At 45.8% G+C, this 24,916-nt stretch overlaps 1 protein-coding gene, 1 long non-coding RNA gene and 1 pseudogene across 4 annotated transcripts; 1 reads left to right on the top strand and 2 right to left on the bottom strand.

The window, feature by feature from the left end:
• Positions 1-1,142: 1,142 nt before the first annotated feature.
• LOC101781335 lies at positions 1,143-4,511 on the bottom strand. 3 transcript variants are annotated; one of them, XR_001163106.2, is made up of 7 exons: positions 4,005-4,511; positions 3,724-3,895; positions 3,052-3,124; positions 2,869-2,952; positions 2,170-2,273; positions 1,823-1,867; positions 1,143-1,463 (listed from the first exon to the last, which is right to left on the bottom strand). It is a non-coding gene; the product is annotated as an uncharacterized LOC101781335 (long non-coding RNA). The 3 variants fall into 3 exon arrangements; XR_215893.2 differs by having other exon boundaries at positions 3,727-3,895; positions 3,997-4,510; XR_001163105.2 differs by having other exon boundaries at positions 3,727-3,895; positions 4,005-4,510.
• Positions 4,512-6,182: 1,671 nt separating this feature from the next.
• LOC101780930 (serine carboxypeptidase-like 2) lies at positions 6,183-10,410 on the bottom strand. The gene is made up of 6 exons (XM_004983439.4): positions 9,992-10,410; positions 9,737-9,882; positions 6,954-7,845; positions 6,733-6,846; positions 6,598-6,643; positions 6,183-6,501 (listed from the first exon to the last, which is right to left on the bottom strand). The coding sequence occupies exons 1-6, from the start codon at positions 10,348-10,350 to the stop codon at positions 6,415-6,417; spliced, it is 1,644 nt and encodes a 547-aa protein (XP_004983496.2). The 5' UTR covers positions 10,351-10,410; the 3' UTR covers positions 6,183-6,414.
• A 4,378-nt stretch (positions 10,411-14,788) lies between these two features.
• LOC101780525 lies at positions 14,789-24,550 on the top strand (annotated as a pseudogene).
• The last annotated feature ends 366 nt before the right edge of the window (positions 24,551-24,916 follow it).

Below are 24,916 nucleotides of genomic sequence, written 5' to 3'. Positions count from 1 at the left end.
GTAGCGGAAGCTCACGACGCCATCCGCGAGATCTACAACATTGAGACGGAGCCATCTTCTCCGCTCGCACCTCATCCTCCACCCGGCCGCGCCTCTTCCATCCTCCACCCCCATCTGCCCTCCGGGTCCTATGGCCTCTTCCTCTGCATCCCCTTCGCCAAAGCGATCGAAGGAGCAGGAGGCTGCAGATGCCTACGGGAGCAGAAGAAGAAGATGCGGTGCCGGCGGGATCTTCCTTCACCCATTTGCGTCAGTGGTGGGCGCGGCCGTATCCCATGGTGGAGGAGCCCAGTCCTATGGCCTCCTCCTCTGCGTCCCCTTCGCTGAAGCGATCGAAGGAGCATGAGGCTGCAGATGCCTGCATGAGCAGAAGAAGAAGATGCGGTGCCGACGGGATCTTCCTTCACCCATCTGCGTTGGTGGTGGACGCGGCCGCATCCCATGGTGGAGGAGTTAGAGGTGCCAGGGGCAAAGAGCCCGCCCCGGCCGCCCGACCTCGGCCCCGGCCACCCGCGCCGCCTTGGCCCTAGCAACGCCCGAGCCGCCTCAACCGCACCTCACGGCCTGCGCCCGCCTCGGTCGGGGGAGAGGGAGGAGGAGCCGAGGGAGAGGGAGTAGGGGCCGACCAAATCTGGCAGAGAGAGAGAGAGAGAGGGAGGGTGAGGAGGGGAAGGAGAAGAGGTGGGGGAGCAATGATTCTGCCATCAAATTCTTATCCGTCACAATGAACCAGTAGAAAATGGAAGAAAAAGAAAAACCAGCTCCCCCCACTTGAACCAGCACATAGGATGCAAAACCAGGAAAAGCAAACCAGGGAACACTATACCACAGCCCATCAGGGCCAACTTCGTTGTAGTCAGTGTAAGTCGTTGTAAGGACGAATCATCGGTCGGTATAGAGCTCCCCCCACTTGAACCAGCACATAGGATGCAAAACCAGGAAAAGCAAACCAGGGAACACTATACCACAACCCATCAGGGCCAACTTCGTTGTAGTCAGTGTAAGTCATTGTAAGGACGAATCATCGGTCGGTATAGAGTTGACCGACCCCAGCTGTAAGTCATTATAAGTGGCAAGCTGTAAGTCATTATAAGTGGCATCAGTATAAGTTTATACCGACCAACAGTTCAACGCTCTTAGGAGTTTATAACGACCAACAGGGTCGTTTAGATATATAAAAAAAATCCAAAACAAAGATTAATGTAATATCCATGTACACACATGCATCGCAAAGCAAGTGACCACATTAGCTATAAAAGCTTTCATTCAATTCATGTAGCCACATAACAACATCAGTAGCTCATGATGTCCATCAATCATACACATCCTAGCTACATATTTGGATTGTTTGCCTCCAAAACAATAAAGCCATCTTCAGATAATCAAAAACAAATCAAACACTGGATCAGCCCTTTGATCACCTTGTTGTCGATAAGCTGCTGCCTGGCACCACCATGAAGTTCCTGAAACTCAACATTGGTATGCAATCAGCAACATTCTACAAACATTGGCTTTGAGAATAAAACAAATACAATGATCTCTACATTGTACGAGCAACAGTGTGAACAAATTTTTAAGCATCTTGTATATGTTACCCTGCTACCTAGAAAATGATATTGCAGTGAATCTTTTGAGGAAAAGCTCAGCAATAGAGCCCTCATCTACTAACTCAGCACTGTCTACAATCATACGAGCAAAGTTGCAACTATCCATGTTAGAAATTTAGGCCAACAGAAACTTTTGCTATCACTGGGTAGAACCATATAAAGATGTAAAATGCTAAGGACTCTAAAGAGTAGAAACAAATTCAAAAAGACTTTACCTCAAGCATTTCTCAGCTCCAATTTCCCAACTGTTCCATGGAGAACTACGAGCAACAGAAAATTCAAGTAATCAGTTAAACATAGCTACAGTTTCAAAAGGCAACAGATTCTTGCTCATTAGAGTTTCCCAATTTCATTAAATTATTTTGATTGTTGTATTTCCTATGCATGTGTAGATTTAGCCTTTTATGCCCTCCTAATAATACAAGCTTTTATTCATTCATGTAGGCACATAACAAATACGAGCAGCCTTCTCATGTTTTCTCAGAAATCAGATAAACATTGCAGTGAATCTTTTCTCAGTAGCATGTATTGATGAATTAACTGGAAGTTAAAGGGCACAAACCTGCTAGCTGATTGAGCAGTGAAAGAATTTGGAAACCATGTGTTTATAGGCCTCTAGTCCAGCTTATGTGCTATTCATAGTTCGAATAGGACATTGAAATATTCCTGAAAACTTGCAACCATTACTGAATTGAAGGAAAGAACTTGCAAATAATTTGTGAAGAAATGAAATCACAGATAAGAAAACAATATAGCAAGTCATATCTTATGTCAATTCTGAAATCTACCAAATTTGCATTCTGACAGTAGTATCCATGGCACTCAATTCTGAAAATCAATGACATAAACAGAAAGACCATTTACTCGAACTTTAGCTGCTATAAGGTGACACATTTAGAGATATGCATACTAAAAGCCTAGAAAAAATAATTAGCAAGAAGACATCAAGTTAGTGCTTAGCGAATGTGGATAGCAGTGGTGGAAGAAAATATCACTTCCCTTGCAATGCAATGATAGAACCGAGTGCCCTTTGCAATGCAACTAAGATTTTATTGCATACACATTACTAAGATTTTACTGCATACACATTTGCAGTATGCTAGAATATTGAACACTGAACACCAAGCAACTCTAGCCAAAATGTGTTGGATCTCAGCTCATGCATGCAGGTCATGATTGTCATATTTTCTTTTTGATCATTTTTGCTAAAATTATCACTGAAAACTACCTATTGATATGCAGCTTGTGCAATGAAAAATACCTGAAAAATTGAAGCAAACGAGTATGTGATGTTTTGAATCTCCACAGCAATAGATAGCATTACGTGCTATCAGTATGGGACAACCTGAATGGAAATGCAACAATTGTAACAGGTACATAGATACTCCATTGATTATACTTATGGCATTTTTGGAAAAATTTCCCATACAAAAAATAGTTCTACCTTTTCCACTGTGGCATCCCAATTATCCACTTCAGCATGCCGATTGGAATTTACACAATGCACCACAAACTTCCTGCAAACAAATAGACAGCTACCATTTAGCATAAAACAATTTATGCAGCTGCTTCGTTCTGAAATATGAATTTCGTTTCCTATTAAAACAAATCCTTCTTCAGATTTAATTTTATTTAATATCTGGGCACAAAGTATTAGTCTAAGAAACAATGTATATCCTTATTTGTATTCTTAGCAAATCATACAGCCACTATACCACAGCCCCATTATTAGTCTAAGAAATTTCTACTACTACCAGTATTAGTATTATCAGTGTGTCACTAGATTATGCCAAACATCTAAACCTCAACATGAGAGACGCAACAAAAGAGAATAAACAGGTAGGAAATATTACATAGCATTACATTGAATTGTCATCTCATTCATGATAAAGAGCAATTCTATTGGAGCTAGCAGTATATATAATTGCAGAACATGGGTAGTCAGTAGTAGAGGCACAAATGGGTGTGCAGAGCTTGCAGTATCCTTATTTTTTTTGACGAACCACGAAGCACTCAATTGAACAGAGCAGAGCGCGATATAGACCACACAGCCTGCTGCAGTAGGAGTAACATAGGACAAAGCACTCAGTCGAACAGAGCAGAGCACAAATTAGACCACCTGGGGTCCTAGAGATCTATCCAGATCTGGGTGGAGGCTTGGAGCCGGAGTTCGCTGATCCAGCTGCCGGGTCGACAAGGACTCCAGGGCACCACGGGATTTGGAAGGAGAGGACTCGCACCCGCCGAGAGAGGGAGGCAGTGATTGTCGGAGGCGCACATCGCAAACCCTTGGTCAGGAACCAAGTCAATTTGGGGAAAATTAGACAGAGGAAGAGCAAATGAATATCCTAGGTCAGGAACCAAACCAAGGTGGAGGGCGTGGTCCCACCGCAATACCTGGCGAGCCCCCGGAGCTTGGGCTGGAGGAAGCTCTTGGGCTTCTTCGACGAGAGCGCGTACCCCACCACGAGCTCCCTCGCGGGCGCAGCGCCACGGTCTCGTCCCTCTCCGCCGCCACTGCCGCGGCCGCCTCCGGGTTCACCTCCCCCTCCGCCCCCACGCACCCGCCCAACACAAGCGGCGAGACAACCCGACACGGCCGTTGGGCGAGAGGGGAGGGCGAGGCCAAGCGGGCTGGCGGCGGCGAGATTGGGAATGCGGGGAGGGAAGGGGAGCGCGGCCGGAGCCCTAAGCCTCGGGAGCGGAGCAAAGTGGGGCGGGGAACGGGGTGGCCGCCGGCAAGGGGTCTGGAGGACGGGGCGGCGCCGGGTATGAGGTCGGGGCGGCGCTGGGATGCAGGTTGGGGCGGCGCCGGCCTGGAGGACGGGGCGGCGATTTTGGAGGAGAGGAGCGAGGGAGATGGCAGTAGTGGCGGAGGCGGCGGACGGGTGACTGGGAGAAAGAGGTGAAGGCTTCCGTCTTTAGACTGACCGGTGGGCCGAGTTTTGTGCGCGAGAATGGGCCACAAGTGCGGCGAAGGGAAATGGGAATGTACGCAGACTGATAGTTGGATGTACGTTGAGTTACGCCGATTTGATGGAACATTTAAATATATATATCGTCGATGAGCCATGCTAACGTAATATACGGACGAATGGTCCTTCATTATTTTCAAACTTATACCGACTAACGTTCTATGGGATATTGAGGTTGTGGTATGGTGGAAAACCGCCGCCTGCCCACGAGAAAAATCTCTGCTGAAAATTAAATAGGCAAGTAAAAATAAAAAAAAATGCATGGAAGGAATTTGATCCTTTGACCTCTCCTCGAGAAGCACTCCTACCATTTAGGATTATACGAGTAAAATTAAGGAAACCTCGTGGGGCATCCACCATCCCCTGCCATACGTGGCAGTGGTCATAGTTCCAAACTTTAGGAACTGTTTGTCGTCGCTTGAAAAAACATGATATTTATTAAGAGTCCAATATGTACTAGAGTAGAAAAAATACATATGAAGATAAAAATTATCACATATTGAGCAGCGTCGGTGCAGGCTGGTTGTACGCTATGCTACTTGCACTTAGAAATGGATCTGCGTCTACCAACGTATATACACTATGTTCGAACAACAACGGTGTTTGCTAAGCGAATATATGTAAAATATGGTCGCTTTGTATGGCACAACATGGTTACATGTTTTTATGTAGCAACTCTCTTGCTTGAATAAAAAAAGTTTTAATTTAATGGGTATTTGAGTCGAAGGAAATAATTAAGTCAATTTTTTTTGGATTTTCTAGTGTAGACATCCAATAAGTGCAATAAAAATTTAATGATGGAAATAAAAAATATCATAAGTTTAAAAAATACAATCAATTAACGCACGGGCATTTTACTAGTAAAATAATAATGAAACAATCTCTTGGCACGTGGACATTTCAGTTATAACGACAGCCGTAGGTATTGCTACCTGAGATGACAACAGGGGTTTGGTCAGTACACGATAACATAAGAGTAACTCCAAGAGGCTGCTAATCTTACCCCCAATACTTTTTTTAGGAAAAAGTGGAGAAAAAATGAACTCCAACAGTCCACCCAAACCTTTCCTAATTTTTTAGCAAACGCTAAAAGACAGCCTACCACCGCGTATATTTTAGCGTTGGCATTCTTCCCCCAATCCTGATTCCCGCACGCTCGCGCGTCCCTCTCGATGGACCCAATACGATGATGTGGCCTGTTTTAAAATATTGGCTATTTATTAGCGATCTGCTGAATTTTTTTAGAAGAACCCCCAATACATAGTTTTGAGGAAGAATTTTTTGAAGTATTCTTGGAGTTGCTCTAACACATCAGTCAGGGCCAACGTCAATTATATTCCGGAGTCCCTACATTTCCTACTGAGCTACCGGGAAACCTGAAATGGCAAGCGAATCGAATCGGAGTCCAGGAAAAGGAGGCAGGACAGGGTCTTAGCTATTGTTCTGTGTTACAGGGTGTGGTGACAATAACATTAGGTATCGGATTTTAATTATTTCTTGTGGTTGTATGTCATTTTTGACTAACAGCACAAATTGGATGCACCATTATGTAAGTTGAGGGAAAAAGGTGCATACATTGAGACACGTAAAGTGTGCCAAGTATTTGGACAACAGTATCTTGGTCAAAAAGGTTCCAAGTAGTATAATGAGCTGATAATTAAGCTCGTCCTGTTCAGTTAAGTACAAGCTGCTCCTATGACCGCGCGCTTTCCCAATGAATTTGAGCCTGTTTTAATCTTATTACATCTTTGATAACAAGATGGAAGGACGTCCACTGCAGTATACACTCTGTTGATATTCTCAGCCCCCCCCCCCCCCCCCCAATAAGTTCTTCACAGCTGCCCTGCTGCTGAGGTCCATCGATCCAACATGGCCTGGCACTCCTTGGGCCTGTACTCCGGAGCTGTGTGCCCTCCTCCCTGTTATGCATTTTTTTGAAGAACAGATAAATCGGTAACTGTATATCCCGTATTCATACACAATTACACATCATAGTGCATTCATCCATATCATACCTTTACAGTGGCGAAAGTGAGGTTGTGGGCGTAAGTCCTTGTGAACCTACCAAAAGAGAAATAGGATAGATCCATGAGAAGGCATTAGGATCGGAAGACCAGATTGGAGGTGAACAGAGTGAGCAAGCAACTCACCCTGCGACCTGTCGGTTGGCGAACCATGGCCTCCAGTCGCTGACGATGGGGTAGCCGATCGATCTGATCCACTCCTGGGAGCCCACGAAGGTCATGTCCATGTCATGGTCGCCGCTGCATACACCACCAATTCAATTCATCCGATCACTCACTGATCTGGCCGGTGATATAATTAAGAATATATGTTAAAGCTTCGTGTAAGGATCAAGAATAATTGTTACTTGTAGACGAGCGCCTTGTATCCTGCCTTGGTGAGGTTGACATGGTGTGGGATGACGGTGGTGAGGTCGTGCGTGAAGTGCGTCAGCATCGTGCACCGGCTCCAGGAGCCAATGGACCCCTCGTGGATGCCCAGCGTCTCCCTCACCTCCGGGTCGTCCGCCCAGATATAGGACAGCCGGTACCCGTTGTCCCTGCACTCCACGGGGAGGTTCAGCCTACTCTTCTCCAAGAAGCCCGGGTGCCCGACGTCGTCCTGCACCAGCATCGACCGCCTGCCGCCGCCGTAGCCCTGGAAGATGCTGGGGCCGCGCACCGCCGCGCCGCAGAAGGGCTCCAGGATGTGCACCGGGTTCACGGCGAAGGTCACCATGTTGATGGCCATCATCGCGCTGGCGCACCGCGCGTTGGCGGGGTCTGGCCTCCGGTAGAAGTCGCCGCCGCACCCGGCCTTGGCGGCCTCGTAGAGCTCGTCGGAGATGAGCCCCATGCCGTGCATGAACGGCACCTTGCCGCCCGAGTCGTACCGGTCGTCCGTCCCCGCGTTGCCGACCAGGTACCCCACCAGGTTCAGCTTGGGGTCGTCGTTGTGGGTGGCGATGTCCAGCGCGGTGACGGGCACGGTGTAGCCGGAGTAGGAGTCGCCGCCGATGTAGAGCGGGTTGGACGCGAACTCCGGGTGCTCGGCCAGCCACTTGCGGAGGAAGGTGTGGTGCTGCCGCCCAGATCCCGTGAGGCTGACGTTGAGGCCGGCCTCCTCCCGCGAGTAGGAGAAGCCCGTGCCCACCGGCGCGTCCAGGAAGATGACGTTGCTCACCTTGGTCCATGAATCCTCGAAGTAGACGAGGCGCGGGAAACCTTCAGTGTACCCCGCCACATCGAACTTGAGAGGGCCTGCACCAATGCATCATCCAGTATTGAGACGAGGGAGTTAATAGCGAACTTAATTTGTAGTCATCATGCAGCAAAAAGGTTAATTCGAAATGGCATTTCTATGGTGTATGTGTATTCGATGTAAAAATACTTTATTGAATCATCAGTAGCAATATAAGGATTAAAGCGTTTCTCTTCTATGGTGCCTAAAGAAAATCGTTCTAAAAAATAGCCACCTCTGCCATCGTAAAAATAGTTGAAGTAACCCAGTAGCTAAATTACCCATCTTTACCATTATAAAAAATAATATAATTAACCCTAATCTTCATATAAATTAACCCTAGCTAGTGTAGAAGCCAGATGAGTTGTAGCCTGTAGGGCTGCTACCAAAAGAAAAGATTGCGGCCGGCTGTTGCTGTCGAAGAGAAGGAAACCGTAGTCCATAGTGCTACGGTTTTGGGTGATGTGCTGCTATGCTAGCTCGGGCAGGCCGGGCAACGGGCCATCGACAACCGTATCGTCATCGTCGGCGTCATGTGTTTTGGCACCACTTGGCACTGGTCTATGCTACGGCTGTTTGCTGGACGCTAGCTAGCTCCTGACGTTCCATCCCACCCCGTTGCTCTGGCGGTCGCTACAGGAGGCTAGATCGCTATAGTACGCACGCTGTCGCGCTCTGCTGCTCGGTCGCGATCACAACATATGACTCGTGCTCATGCATACCAAGTTAACCGGTCAGAGTAAGGTCATGTTTAGTTCCCTCAAAACTCCCAACTTTGATACTATGCAAAAAGAAGATTCCCCATCACATCAAACTTGCGGTACATGTATAGAGTACTAAATGTAGACGAAATCAAAAATTAATTGCACAGTTTTGTTGTACTTTGCGAGACGAATCTTTTGAGCCTAATTAGTCAATATTTGAATAATAATTCACAAATACAAACGAAACGCTACAGTGTGCTACAGTGCTATAACAGTAATTTTGCGCCTCCAAACTTTGAGCAACTAAACAAGACCTAGGCCATGTTTAGTTACTCCCAACTCCCAACTTTGACACTATGCAAAAAGAAGATTCCCCATCACATCGAACTTGTGGTACATGCATGGAGTACTAAATGTAGATGAAATTAAAAACTAATTGCACAGTTTTGTTGTACTTTGCGAGACGAATCTTTTGAGCCTAATTAGTCAATATTTGGACAATAATTCACAAATACAAACGAAACGCTACAGTGTGCTACAGTGTTGTAACAGTAATTTGGCACCTCCCAAATTCCCCAACTAAACAAGGCCCTAAGCTCACCCCAAACTCCCAACTTTGGCACTATGCAAAAAGAAGATTATTCCCTGTCACATCAAACTTGCGATACATGCATGGAGTACTAAATGTAGATGAAATTAAAAACTAATTGCACAGTTTTGTTGTACTTTGCGAGACGAATCTTTTGAGCCTAATTAGTCAATGTTTGGACAATAATTCACAAATACAAACAAAACGCTACAGTGTGCTACAGTGTTGTAGCAGTAATTTGGCGCCTCCAAACTTTGGCAACTAAACAAGGTCTAAGTGGCCTTTGATTTCCGGTGTATAGTGAAGTATTTCGTATCGTGCTAAGCTAGGTGCAACACTGTATCTAACGTAATTAATTACTATTAAATAGAGGCAGCAATTACAACGATGGATGGACGCACGGTGGATCATGTATTGTACATGCCGCCGGCCGGCTAACGCAAAACCATTTTACACTGCCACGTACGTCTCCTGTGCCGGCGGTCCATGAACATGAGCATGGATATGATTTTTGAGCATGAGCATCGTCGCCGTCTAAGCGCTCGGCGAAGGACTAAGGAGAAGAAGGAATTGACGAGCGAAGCCGCAGCCATGCATATAGGCGGCCGGGGTACTGACCGATCTCGAAGAGGAGGCCGGAGAGGGCGGAGCATCCGGGGCCGCCGGTGATCCAGAGGATGAGCGGGTCCTCCGCCGGGTTCCTCTCCGACGCGATGAAGTAGTAGAAGAGCCGCGCGCCGTGCTCCTCGTCCACCTCCACGTACCTGCGGCATACCAAACAATTATATATCGATCGATCCCCATGAGCAGCAGCAACTACTGATGCCATGCGTGCAGAACTTGCACCAACAAATTGATGAACTAGTTGCCGACCCTGTCTCGAGGTGGAAGGGCAGCGGGCCCTCGAAGCCCTTGATGTGCGTGATCACATTCCGGCCCGCCCCGCCCTTCGCCGCCGCCGCCGCCGCACACCAGACGAGGCTGCTGCTGGTTGAGATGATGAGCAACGCCGCCACCAAGGGAAGAAGCGGTGGCGGCGAGCGGCGACGACGGCCGCCCGAGGCTGGAGAAGATGACAAGGCAGAGGATGCAACCGCTGCACCGCACAGCATGTCCCTCGTCCGGCCCATCCCTGCCTCGCTCTCGTAGGCTTTGATTTCTTTATTTCTTTCTTTGTCCGTCACTCTCGCTACCTCTTTACCTTTATATATATATGCTGTGCCACACTTCATCTGTAGTGGTGGCGCTTGGCTGCTAGATTTACTGGAGTTGTGGAGCTCGCTCTCCGGCCGCACACGAACGCACACCTGATGCCCAAGTTGCAGCTTGGTTTGTATTTCTTGTTGGGTCGGCCGGCCGCGCCGGTTCTAGACTTGTAGCTAGTTTGGAGGTAGCATATACGTCAGTCTAGCACCTGCACCGTGTATGCAGTGAGATCTTCTCAACTTCATTAGAATTATAGAAAGACACTATGCATAATTAATGGAATCTAATTTAATATATAGCAAACCAAAAATTTGGTAGTTAAGAAGAACAAACTAAAAAAACGATTGAAAGGATCAATGAAATCAATCGCAAAACTACATACTATGCCAATATTTGATCAGAAATGTAATCGTTGGAAAGAGATATATATAGTTTCGCTTGTTTTTAATCACTACTACACAATTTGCTATCAAGACGGCCTATCAGCAACTGTTTTAGTTAAACCAGTGGTGATATAGTATAATCGTCGGTTCTATAGCAAATGGGGCCGTAAGACGTCAAAACCGGTGGTGAAAAGTACTATCACCGCCGGCTCGTATTACAAACCGGCGGTGATGGTGGTTCCCGAAGCCCAAAATTTTTATTTGCTTTAGTTTTGACCGAGCCTCGCGTCCAAACCCCCGCACCAACCACTTCTCCCCGGCCCTTCTCCTCCCTCCCTCGGTCCCTCCCCCTCTCCTCCCTCCAATCCTCTTCGCTCCTTCTTCCGACCTCTCCCTTCCCTCCGCTACCAGCCCTCTCTCTCCCTTCCCTCCGCTACCAGCCCTCTCTCTCCCTTCCCTCCGCCATCGGCCTTATCTCCCTTCCCCCTCTCCCCCTCTCTTTCTTCCCTCCCCGCTTTCCTTGTCCAAAGATATCGCCGCCCCTCTCCTCCCCCCTCCGCGCACCCCTCACAACTCATGACTGTAGTGAGGAGCGGCGGCAGCGGCTAGCAAGCTGAGGAGCAGCTGCGCCAGCGACAGCTTGACTTCAAGGAGCGGCGGCGTGTTGGGGGGGGGGCGAGGAGCGCCGGCGAGATCCATGTGGGCTTGACTTCGAGAAGCGACGGACGGCGAGATCCAAGCGGGCTCAACTTCGAGGAGCGGCGGGTGGCGAGATCAAGGTAGGCTCGACATGGAGGAGCAGTGGGCAACGAGGTCCAAGTGTCGGGCAGCGAGATCCTGGTGTCAGGTGGCAAGATCCAGGCAGGCGGCTCGGCAGCCGGTGAGTCCCTCTCTCTCTGATCCGACAGGGCTGGCGAGGCCGTAGCGGTGGCGGGCAGCGACGGCCGACCGACAGCTGGTGGGGCTGCTGTTTTTTATTTTTTTGGTTTTTAATGGACATCACCATCGGTTCGAGAACTGGCGGTGATGGGGTACCCCGATCATTGCCACCTTTCATACGACGGATCCGAATCCGGCGGTGAAGGCCACTTTAGAGCCGGCGGTGATAAGGCATTGTGTAGTAGTGAATTGGGTATGAATTTTTGGGACCATATGCATACACCCGTACATGTACAATCTTCAAAGAGCTGTAGCTAACAGAAAAAGTTGAATTGAAATTCCTATCCAGCCAAGTTCTTCTAGAACTGAGTTGAGCGTCTGTACACGAAATTGACTTTCTGGGGCTAGCAACCATGATAGCTACCAATGCATATGTCATATCTGTGTTTGTCTGGAACGAAATAACAACCAAGGTAGCAGATAGAAAATGTTGAATAAATGGGTTCATTGGTTGACGAGCGCGGAAAGTGTATATACGGTTATATATAAACCTACCATCATCAGGTTGATGATAACGTTTGATAATGTTGATGATAAAGTTGAATCAGCTGTATACATGTAACATCATATCTGCCGCTGGAGATGCAAGGAAATCCTGCAACAACAGAAGAGTACAGAGATCGATTGATGCGGTCACTGATTGCGTAAGCTAGCTGGTTGTTGTTTGCTATATTGTCTTCGGAGGAATCGGTGCGTGCGTGCGTAGAAAATGACGATAGATGATGAGCGTCGATGTCAACGTCGACGAGAGCTAATGTGCATGTCGTCTAGCGTGCGTCGCATCGCATCACTGGAACGTACCCAACAAGCTCTCTACCTTGCTGCTAACTAGGCAGGACAGCGATATTATGGATCAGTTTGGCAGGGTTCGGGCTCCTCCTAAAACGACTTCAGCTCTGGCTTCTTTGGTGTCCATGGAGCCGTTTTCGAAGGGATTTGGCAAAACGGCTTCTCCTATATTATTAGCTATGGATATAAGAGGTCAAATGTCCTATATGCCCTTGGATATATATTTTTTTAATAGATGAATTGAATGTTTAATAATAATTTATAATTTAAGTCCATTTGAATTAAAAAAATAAATGAAAAGGGATTCTTTCTCCTTCTCCTTTTTTCTTCTTTTTTTTCTTCACCTTTTCTTTTTTTCCCTTCCCCTTTTCTTTTTCCTCCGTGTTCCCCATCTCCTTCTGCCTTATCCTTTTCCCATCTCCTCTAGCTTCTGCCGCTTTCTCCCTCACATGCCGCCCGCCCCCCCTCGCCGCCCCGCTCCCTGTCGCTGCCCGGCCCCCCATCGTCGCCCGGCCCTTGGGTCCCTGGCGCTGCTCCACCTCAGCTCGCCGCCAACACTAAGCTCCACCACCATCCCCGTCGCTACACTGTCTCGAGTCGCCACCCGGCCCTCGGGTCCCCTGTCACCATGCCAGCCAGCTCCCCGTCGCTTAGCCTGCCTGCGGGCCCTCCTTGAGGGCAAGCGTGGGAAACGGCCGAGGAGGAGCCGTGGGAGCCGTTTTTTTTTGGCTCCGCCTCCTCGAAAGGGCTCCAGAGAGCGTGATTTGCAGGGCTCTGCCGCCGGAGCCGGAGCCGTTTTGCTGCGCGCGCGTCGTTTGGCAGGACTTCGGGAAAAGCTGCTCAAGGAGCCGCTCTCGGAGCCCTACCAAACGAGTCCTATATTGTTAGTTACACCATACATTGCCACTGGCCCATTGCCCCCGTTTTCTTGGTTCTGGTTGATCTTTGTTGATTTTCCTGTACGTCGTTCCGGAAGTAAATAAATGAGGTGATATTCTTACTTAAGAAAAAACACCATATATATAACGGATCCTAATTAATTTTGTAGCTAGAAAGACAGATGGAGGTGGAGGAAACGACCGGTCGATGTAGAAATTACAACGAATGGGAACGAACATCTAGCTGTGGTAGCAGGAGTCTGGATCGGCGGATGGTGACATGCAATGGACGACCAACGCAGCGACGATGTTGTATTGGATAGCATATGCCCTTCATGCAGGTCCGTTACTTGCTAGAACCGGCGCTGCACGTATCGAGCAGCTACGGGACGAATTAGTGCTCCACACGGCAAAAACTCTCGCGGTGCGATAATAAGAGTCGTAATACTACCTCGGTGTCAAAATATTTATCGCTCGATCATAACGTTTGACTATCCATCTTATTTACAAAAATTTATGTACCATCATAGGTATTTTAATCAAGATTTATCTTTTTTACATATGCAATAAATTTTTAAATAAGACGAATGGTCAAACATTGCAAGAAAAAGTTAACAATGATAAATATTTCGATACGAAGAGAGTATATTATAGGCTCAAACTAGAGAGGCCTCCATCCATAGTAGCATCACGCCACCAAATTGATGGATCGACCCACGGGGGCTCCTATCTAGCTTTTGGAACCTAGATAGGAGATGAAGCTTTCGTCACATTCAAGGCCAATCACTTTTCTCTTCTTCTTCCTCCGCCCAACCCCACCTCCACCACCCTGACTGGTGGCAGGTGCACCGCCTGCCCCGACGCGATCTCACCCTTCCTACTCCTTAGCTTGTCGCCCCCACCAGCGGCCGTAGCCCGTCGGGGTCCAGCCTCGGCCGGCCGGGAGCGCTCCTGCGCCACCTCGTCTCCACTACCGACCAACCCACCACCATCGCCAGGCTTCCGCACCACCCCCACCCCCTTCTCTTCTATGGCCGCCGGCCATTGGAGTTCCCACCCCAACAACCACGAACTCTAACCTTAACCCTACCCTCGCCTCCACCACCACCTCGGCTGGTGGCGACCTCATCGCCGGTCGCTCTCCCCACCTCTTGCTCGCTCTTTCGATCGCGCCTCCTTGACGGCGCGGGAGCCAACGGTGGCGTGGGGATTAAGGAAAGAGAAAGAGGAGAGGAAGAAGAGAAGGGTGATCGGAGAGCTGGTAGCTCGCGCACAAATCTTAAAGCTATTGAAACCAAATAACTATCTCGCTTCCGGAAGTTAGATAGAAATACCGGAAAAAAAACAGCCTATCCATTATTGGCCCACAGTTCTCTTGCCACTTGCACTGGAAGGCCCAGTATTGGCCCAAGGACCCAGCAGTATTCAGCCCATCCCAGCCCCCTAGGTCATGTGACCGACCCAGAGCCCCCAGCCCAGCCCAACCCGCCGGCTAGCCGCCGCAACCGCGAGTCGCCAGCCGCCGCCGCCGCCGGCCGCCCGCCCGCCGGTCCACCACGCCGCGCCGCCGCGCGCCTGCTCAAGCCCTCGAGCGTCGATTGCTCCATGTTATCTCTGTCAGGCGGTCAACGCATCGTGCCTGCGGAGCTGCAGCCTGCAGGGGCTCCATCTTCACCGTCCGGCCTCCGGTGTGCGCCGTCCACGAATCCAGTTCGACCAGGACCGCGACAGCTTACAGAGGTGGAGGGGGCAAGGTGTATCGTCGGCAAGAGGACTGAAGAACGGCAGCAACGTTAGAGGAATCGTGCAATGTATATCCTCAAGACCTCTAGTAACGCTCTAACATATGTATTTCTGTTATTCCATTTCCACGGTTTTGGTAAACGGTAAAGGTGATTGGTGATGTGGTACTGAATGGTGAACACCGGAGATATTAGTTCGTAGAGCTTTGGTTAGTTTGACTGTTTGAGTATACATACAGATGTACTTTGTAGGTTATATAAGGTTGGTTCTCTGATGTCCAGATGTACGATTTGTTTCGAAATTAAATTAAAAAAAACCAGTTTCAATTTGCAGTATGCTTTATAGAATACAAAGAAGCCAAACCTGCATATAATGTGATTATAGTTCTGCAATCTCCTTACAGTGATGAATACTTGAAAAGAGTAGATGAATTTTCTCTATGTTCTATGACAGTAACTTAATTTAAGGAGGGGATCCCCTCCTCCTGCACCACACGACCTCGATCTCGAGAGAGATGGTGATGGATGAGCCCCTCGACTTTGAGAAGGAGGAGGGTCCCCTGCTCCCCGCCCCGTGCCCCGCCAAGAGGTACAGATCTGTCGCCTCTGCTTCTTTTCCTCCCATCCCAATCGGAGGAATCCTTCATTTAGGGGGGCTTGTGGATGCTCGGTGTAGCTGGGGTCAGGGCAATCCGCTGGTTGCTGCGATTTAGAGTTGTAATGGAATTGGAGCTGCGAAATGACTATGTCGTTATGATACAATCCAAGTAGCAGTAATATGTAGCAGGAACCTGTCTAATCACAGAGCCATACCAAATAGGCCTTCAGAAATGTAGAACCCTTGTGGCCTACAGGAGAATACAAAAGTTTGCACTCAAGGTCAGCAGTGGCAATCAAGCACTCTACATAATTAGGTACTATACACCTTCAGTGATTTACCGAGCCTACCGATGTCTCTTTACTTTCAGGAAGAAGGTTATCGGCTTGGACGATCTCCTACTTGATTACTTTGAAACTGGCAAGGACAAGCTCAAAGTTAAGGCTGCCAGGTCTAGGCATGCCCCCAGAGGATATGGTTCAGATGATGAAAACACGAATGTTAGGGAGAATGAGATTACGTTTTGCAAAATATTCGAGGACTGTGAGGAAAAGATAATTGTCTGACTACATCCTCTTCCTCAAGTATGAGTACTATCAATCCCCCTCCCGTCCCCTCCTTTTGTATTGATGTTTCTTCTTCTTGAGTTTGCAGGCCAAAGAGTTGGATGCTAGAGATGATGTACCCCCATGGGGTCAACAAATTTTTGACTGCCAGGTCACATGACTTTTATTCTGTTTGTTTGTTCTCAGACCTCCAGATAGTTTCCTTTTTTTTTTTAATTTCGGACCACTATATTTTATTTCGGACCACTATATTATCCTTGCAGAAGGCCCCCTCAAACCTTTGCAGTATGGGAGTTGAAAATTGTCAACTTTTGCAATCATTCTGTGCGAGTGAGCATCCAGATTTTGATCTAGAGATCCAACAAGGTTTGTTCTTCCAGTTTTCCCAGTGCGTATTGTTCTGATTCTTAACTAAAGTCTATTATACATTTATAGTGTTTGAATTGACTGAACTTGTTTTCTCTTCCTGCGCCACTATGGTTATATACTTATATGGTTTAGTATTCTTTCACACATCTGTTAGTTCAACATTTACGGCTGTCTTTTGTCTCTATCCATCTCCTGTTCTTGGTCTTGACTTTGTTACTCGCGGTTAATTTCAGCAACTTCCTCATATTATTTTTTGTAGGAGAGGGGTTTCTTGAAGGCATGCTGATGGATGGATGGCTTCTGAAGTTGGTTCACATAGGTGGTTCTGTTGAAGACTCTATAACATCGTGGACGCTAACCAAGTGTAAGAATTTGTTTGTCAACTCTATTTAGATCGGCGTTTTGTTCTCGTACTATAATTCATCCTTATGCCACTACCTGTCAGTGTTGTATTCATCCGACAAGAAGTTACAAGCTTCTGCAACCGACTTTTGGGATAGTATTCTTTCCCTAGATGAGGTAATACAGTCATAAAATGTGTTCTCCTTTTTCTCTACCATTGAACCTTCAGCAAATAGTTTTTTACTGATTTCAGGATAATAAACTGCTGGTCAACCTTTGGTATTTTCCAAGCTACTCTGTTCTAAAATGTGCTATGCTTAGCTATGGGTATCTATTTGAGACTCCTGGCACTAAAGCTTCAACATCTGAAAGTGCTACTGCAGGTTTGTTTCGTACAAGTTTTTCTTCCTTTACTAATGGGTTGTCACTTACATGCAATTCACTCCATCTTGGAATTGCCACCCTCAGAATGGTGAAAATTCTGAAAATATTCAGGTCATTCGTTAAGTACTGTCCAGTAGCTTTCATATTCAAATTATAAACTTACGGTTATTCAATTACCAGATAGCTCTTGTGTTGGTCCACCTCATAACATCATTGCATGGTTAAGAGTTGTATCTGCTTGCTGCAAAATCAGGTACAATCTTTTTAACACGGTGGATATTGTTATTAAGTATTTCTGCTTGCTGTTCAGTTATAAAACCTAAACTGGTAGACATCAATGTAAAATCAGCATAGGATGATTGTGTTTAATTATTTGCATGTGAAATTCAAAGCATACTCTCTTTGGTGTTTTGTGTTGCCAAGTTCTGTCTGCAATAGAATGTCCAGTGCAATACTTGTATTGGTAGAATATGTCTATGTTTTTGTCTGACATTATGATGCTATATCAATATTTGCCTGGAACAGAGTCTGTCACTATTGTTTCATGATAACAGGCTAGGATTGTCTCAGCTTTACCAATCTAGTGGACATTTTAAGTTCATTCTTCTTTATTCCAAAATTGTGTGACGTGGCTGTATTGTACTATTATCCCATAATCTGTGATAATGATTGTTTTTCTCAGCAACAACCACTCTATTTCTGTGTTAATTTCAACCTTGAGAAATATGATATTTGCTTACCTGGTTAATTCTACTTTATTGTTCCATTCGTTTAATATACAGAAAAGTGCGTTCCATCTTCTCGCCTTCTGAGGCAGAACAACTCCTTGTTATTGTCATTTCCCTCCTTTTGGACCGTGGGCTTGAAGGGCTGCTGCTTATATTGGGAGACTGCCTGAATTCATGCATATCATACTTCAATACAAGTGAGTGGGAAAGTAGCTGTGTGGTGGTGGCTGAATCAATCACCCAGAGGTAATATTTTCATAGATGCGTGATTGTCTGTCATAATGTATATTCATTTGCAACCCAGGAAAGCAGGGTAACTAAAGTAGACATGAAAGACCGACTAGGAGTTATCTGCAACTTATAGCGCGGATGAATTTCGTTAGCCTTTATGCCTATAATTAGGATTTAAGCTTCCATATTACATTGAGGGCATGATAAAGTTGCATACAAAGTATCAAGTAGTGATGTTTGGGTACAAATGTTGCCTGAAAACTTTCCCATGTTTTTCTCTTTATGAATATTTGATGCCTATATAAAGTGAATTTCATAACATGGCAGGGTTAGTATTGACCTTAATTGTTTGAGGATAGTTGACTGTATTACAGCCATTACTAGGACCAATAAGCACAGCAAATTCCTAAGAAGTCAGCTGGCACTTCAGCTGCTGAAGATTAACTTTGGTCTTAAGGTAAGCATGGGAATTCTGATAAGGTATGTGCTGCCTTGTATCCTTTTGGTTTGACTATTTGCACTTCGTGTTTATAGGTGGGAAATGTTGAAAAGATGTTGAAGCTAGTCACATCCATCAACGTGAAGGAGAAAGAATGTGACTTTTTCAGGCTTATGTGTATCTAGTATTGATGGACAACTTGCTCTTCTCAAGTGATGCATTCAGAGACAAGACTATGATCGTTGATACTTGGCGTAATTACCTGTGCAACTGTTCCACGCAGATTGGGTTCAGAAACTGGAGTTTGTATGCACCAAAGGTACAGAAACTTGATTGCTGCGAGTTTTTTTATGTTCCCTTTTCCTTTCGCTTAGGCTCAACCATGTTCACGGCGTGCTCCAATGAGGACTAGGGGAGAGTGCCGACTCTTCGATACCTTGGGAAAAAATCGGCGTTCTAACTTTCCCTTTACTTTCTGCACTTAAATTCCGCATTTACTTTCTGCATTTCAATTCCTAAAATTGCCATGCTAGTATAGGTTTGGAACTAGGTTGCAAAACTTTTGTGTGAGTAGAATAGACACACTTCCTAAGGTTTTAGGCACATGGGTGAATAGACTTGATGATAGGCTTTAATTTCCGCAAAAATTTGAGAAGCCTAATTCACCCCCCTCTTAGGCATCTTGATCCTTTCAATTAGTATCAGAGCCTCGTGCTCAATCGGATAGGCTTTACCGCCTAGAGCAAGATGTACGGAGATGGTCCCTCTCCAATGTTCAATGGCGATGATTTTTCCTATTGGAAGATTCGTATGAAGGCTTACCTAGATGCCATCGACAATGGAGTCTATAGGGCTGTCGTACATGGTTTTCCCCCATTGTGGACAAAGCTAATCCCACATCCGCCAAATCCTACTATGAAAAATGGAATGCCAAAGCTCGTAACACCCTTTGTCGTGGCATTTGCAAGGAAGTGTTCAATAGGGTGCGCACACATAAGAATGCTCATGAGCTTTGGGTTAAGTTGTTGGAAATGCATGTGGGATCCAAGGATGAGAGAGATGAGAGTTATAAAGTTATCATGGATAGTATTAATGGTTTTATATGCTTCCTCATGAAAATGCTAATCAAATGTTCTCACGGTTGAATGTTCTTGTAGAGGAACTCAATGACCTTAACATCATCAAGATGGAGGAGATTGCTATCATAAGAAGATTTCTTAGCATTCTCCCGAAGGAAAAGTACTCCAATATTGTCACCTACTTTCATCAAGTTGACCTTGAGAAGTACACCATATCCAAGATCATGCGAAAGGTTAATGGCCATGAGATGTATATGAGCTACACAAAACAAGATGGTGCTTCTTCCTCCAAGAAGAATTATATTGCACTCAAGGCAACTAAAGAAAAAGAAAAATCACATCAAGAAGGAAGCAAGTGATGATGAAGATGATAGTGATGATGAAGAAGTTGATATTGCTCTTCTTGTGAGAAGAAGTTCCAAGGTGCTCAAAAAGCTTGACTAGAAAGGAGTCAACTTTGACTACAAGAAGAAGAAGTTCTTTACAAGTGACAACAAGAAATCCATCAAGAATATGCTTCAATTGTAGTGAACTTGATCACTTGGCTCATCAATGTCCTCTTCCCGACAAGAGAAAATACAAGAACAAGAACAAATCCAAGGATGATGATGAGAAGAAGCACAAGAAGAAGCCTCACAAGAACAAGAAACATGACAAGAAGAGGAAGCCACAAAAGAAGGAGAAGAAGAAGGAAGGCAAGGCTTATCTTGGAGAATGGGTCATCGATGATGACACATCTGAAGATACTTCTTCCTCAAGTGATAGTGACAATGAAGGTGTTGCGGTGTTGGCTATCAAGGAATATCTACCTCCACCACCTTCGCTCTTCTCTACTTCAAGCGAGACATATGCCTTATGGCAAAGGGCGATAGCAAGGTGAGCAAATCCAAGGATGATATTAGTGATAGTGATAATGGGTACACTCCTCCATCATATGAAGAACTTGCTAGCTTGGTCAAAGAGTACACTAAGATCATTATCAAGTCAAATGAAAAGATTGACAAGCTCAAGCTAGATAAGAAGAATTTGGTTACCAAATGCAATGAGCATGAAGCTAAGTGCCTAGAGCTTGAAAAGAAGAATGTTGAGTTAAAGGGTATTCATGATGATCTTGATAAAGATTACACCAAGTTGAAGAAGGAATTCCAATAACTCACAACTAGCTACAAGAATCTTGAGCTTACCTTTGTTGCTATGACAAATGACAAATTCAATGAACCAAAGGTTGTGAAGGTTGATTGCTCCACCTCTTGTGATGACTTGATTGAGAAGGTTGATTCCTCTACCCATTGCAACTTGGTTAATCCCCCAATGAAACCATCAAGTTGTGAAGCATGCAAGGGCAAGAGTGTTGAAGTGAAATCTTGTGACTTGAAGACATCTAATGTGAATGATGAGCTTATGAAAGAAAATGAACTTGCTATGAGGGAGATAAAGGATCTCAAGCAACAAGTGATTGATCTCAAGTCCGGGTACATAACTCTCACCAATAGTTGTCGCTTGTATGATGAGATGATGGCCATCAAAGCCATAAACTTTAACAACAAAGGACTTGGTTTTCCCTCACCTAAGCTCATGCAAGCCCACAAGAGTAGACCTAAAGCTCCCAAGATTCCATATTGTACCAAGTGTAGGCAAGATGGTCACTTTGCTATTGATTGCAAGACTCCATGTAACACCCTAATTTTCAAGTTTTGCAATTTAATAAAATTTGCTAGGAACTAAGTGCATGTGTCTAAAGATTTCTAAGGTTGCATTTAAATTCCTTAGGCAATTAAAATCTTTTTCAACTTAAATTAATGAATCATAGGAGTTCATTGTTGCATTCATGCTAGTGCATTATTTTTTATTTGGGTGAATTCAAATTTGTGTTTGAATTCAATCTTAAGTTTGAGTTGTTTTCCTTTCAAACCTTTCCTTTTGGCCCGTTTCTTTCTCCTTTCGGCCCAACAAACAATCCAGCTCCAGCTCGGCCCATCTCCTTGCATCGGCCCACTCCCGTTCCCCACCTTCCTTTCGCTGACCGGCGGGCCCTGCCCATCATCCCTCTCCTCCAACCGATCTCGCAACCAGCGGTCGCCGCATCCGCCCTGGACTCCAACGCCTTCGCAACCGCCACTCTGCTTTCTCTGCGCGCACACGCACCCTGGCCTTATCCGCTCAGGGCTATATCAACCCCGCCGCCGCACGCCCTCAGCTCCCTTCATCAAAACCCTAGCTGCTCAAGCTTTGCGCTTCCGCACTTCTTCTCACCGCCACGCCCGAGCTTGCTGCGCCGCCGTCGCCTCTCCATCGCCATCGACTCTGCCTGAAGGTTCGCATGATGATGACAAGGCTGCCTTGGAGTTTTTGCGCTCGCCAGTGCTTTTCCCGTGCTGGCCGTGCTCGCCGGAGCCACACGCTGCATGCCGCACGCCACCGCTGGACTTCGCGCCGCCACCGCGAGATCCACCTCGACAACCACCAAAACTGCTTCGTCGTTTCCTCCGCCATTTCCTGGCCTTGTTCCCATCCAAAAACAGAGCCCGGAGGCTCGTTTTCGAGCAGCTTCGGTGAACCGCCGCCGCGCACCGCCGCCCGCCGTCGCTCCCCGCCGCTGCCTATCCCCCAACTCCACCGCCAGCCGACGGATCTTGATCCAACGGCTTAGATCCATCTGGCCCCGAGTTAAACAGGCTGCATACTAGTCAACCGCACCGCGCCGCGCCTTCTTGCTAAAAGCTCCTGCGCTTTTCTGTTTTTGCTCCGCAGTCCACCGCAGTTCAAAAACCTTTCAATCTAAATCCTATTTTCTTTCGCCTAGGCCTCTGATGTTCTACATTTTAGTACCAGCCGTCCAACTTTGCTCTATTGCACGTTATACCTTCGGTTTATACGTGTAATTACATTTTAGGTCCTCAATTTCTTCATGTTAGCGCCTGGAAGTTTAGTTTTCTTGCATATAGGCACCTGCATCTTGTTTAGTGCATATCTTTAGCATCCTAGACCCATTTTTAGTGCTTCTTGCATCCACGAGTTCATCTTGACGTGTTGTTTATCTTTGTGAGCTTGTTTTTCTCTATTTATATTCTTTGATGTACTGTTTCTTATTTTATTTCTTTTGATTGCTTGTATGTGCTCGTGTGATCGTGTTAGAAGGATCGTCGCTCGAGGGATTTAAAGCTCAAGCCTTTGAGGACTACGAGCAGCAAGAGGAAGTGCAAGAAGGCAAGTTGTGTCCTTGACCATAGTTTTATCCTAAGGCCCCGTTTGCTTCCGCTGACTTATTTTTAGCACCCGTCACATCGAATGTTTAGATACTAATTAGGAGTATTAAATGTAGACTATTTATAAAACCCATTACATAAGTCGAGGCTAAACGGCGAGACGAATCTATTAAGCCTAATTAGTACATGATTTGACAATGTGTTGCTACAGTAAACATTTGCTAATAATGGATTAATTAGACTTAATTAGGCTTAATAGATTCGTCTCGCCGTTTAGCCTCCACTTATGTAATGAGTTTTGTAAATAGTCTACGTTTAATACTCCTAATTAGTATCTAAACATTCGATGTGACACGTGCTAAAAATAAGTCACCGGAAGCAAATGCCCCCTAAGAACCTTTACTTTCATGTTCAAGAATGATTGTGCTATGCACATTAAGTTATAAACATGATGGGACCTAATTAAGGATTTTCTAGTCTTATTCCCTACACCTTGATCAACCCGGGCTTACATAATGTTGGGTTACATGCTTAGTTGCTTAACTGGGATATGGTGGTGTTAATGAACTCAATTATTAATCCTGATTTATTTATGCTATACCTTTCATTAATGCAAGACCATTCATGCTTAATTGGAACATGGAGCGACTACCCAGGAAAATAGTACAACCACAAGAACTATATGGCTCTGGTATTAGCTAATTAATTAGGGACTCTGGTTTGTGGTAGCTTTACCTGAAAGGGGCAAGAGGGGGAGACAGTAGTTGGTGTATAACCTGGTCCTCTTAGGAAGAGAGCTTGGCTAAAACCCTATGCCCACTAGGGAGGTTTATGCATTGCGCTGATCATGAAACCTTAGCGAGCTATCCTGATTGGGAAAACTTTGTAAAGACCTCATAGCGTCCCTATGCAATCACACCTCGGAAGTGTGGTATGGTGCCTAGCTAGCACCACATGGTTGGGTCTAAAGTTTTTTGAACTTTTACGCGACTTGTGGGTAAAGATGTGCAACCTCTGCAGAGATGTAAAACTGATCGATCAGTCGTGCTCATGGTCAAGAGCAGCCTGGACCCTCACTTGAGTAATTTATCGAAAGACAAGAATTAAATCATTGTTATTATGTTGCGGTTATCTCTTTTATGTTCATGTTATTGTGGGTGGTATATACTTCCATGTAGTAAATGCTAATAAAATTTGACCAACTTAATAAAATGCTGACTTGCTATTAAAACCTTAGCCTATTCTTGATTGGCCTTAGACTACACATTCCCCATGCTTGTTGAGTACCAACCATAAGTATACTCACCCTTGCTAAACCTGCTGCTCAGAACGAGTCAACGTCGTAGAGGTACTTCAAGATTGGGAATAATAATAGGCGTGCGTTTCTCCGGTCAGCTACCTGTGGAGTCGCTGAACTTAATGAAGATCCACTACGAGTTTAATTAGACTTTTGTGTTATTGATATAAAGACTTACGGTCATGTAATAATGTTATACTATCTTTATGCTTTGACATTGACTTTGATATTCACTTATGTCATCATATGTGTGTAATTTGATCTGGCGCACATGTGATTTATGCATTCGGTTTTGCCTTTAAAACCGGGTGTGACAGAAAGAGCTTTCAATGCTTACTATGGATTGTCAAGAACCACCAATGGGCAAGTTGTGGCAAGATTGTTTGGTCCAAGGGACAAGACTAGGCCTAAGCAAATTTGGATGCCCGAGTCACTTATCGCTAGCTCCCAAGATCGTCACCGTTCTATTAATGCTTCTACCTTTTCCACTCAAGCTTCCAACCAAGTTTGGGTGGCTAAATCCCAATCTTAATTATGTTGTGGATGTAGGTGAACTACAAGACCAGAGGACACCATTGGGTAGTTGATAGTGGATACACTCAACATATGATCGGTGATTCCC

The sequence above is a fragment of the Setaria italica genome, chromosome IX, assembly GCF_000263155.2.
Source record: "Setaria italica strain Yugu1 chromosome IX, Setaria_italica_v2.0, whole genome shotgun sequence".
Lineage (NCBI taxonomy): Eukaryota > Viridiplantae > Streptophyta > Magnoliopsida > Poales > Poaceae > Setaria > Setaria italica.
The sequence above is the reverse complement of the archived record's forward strand: the minus strand, read 5'-3'. Positions and strand labels throughout refer to the sequence as shown.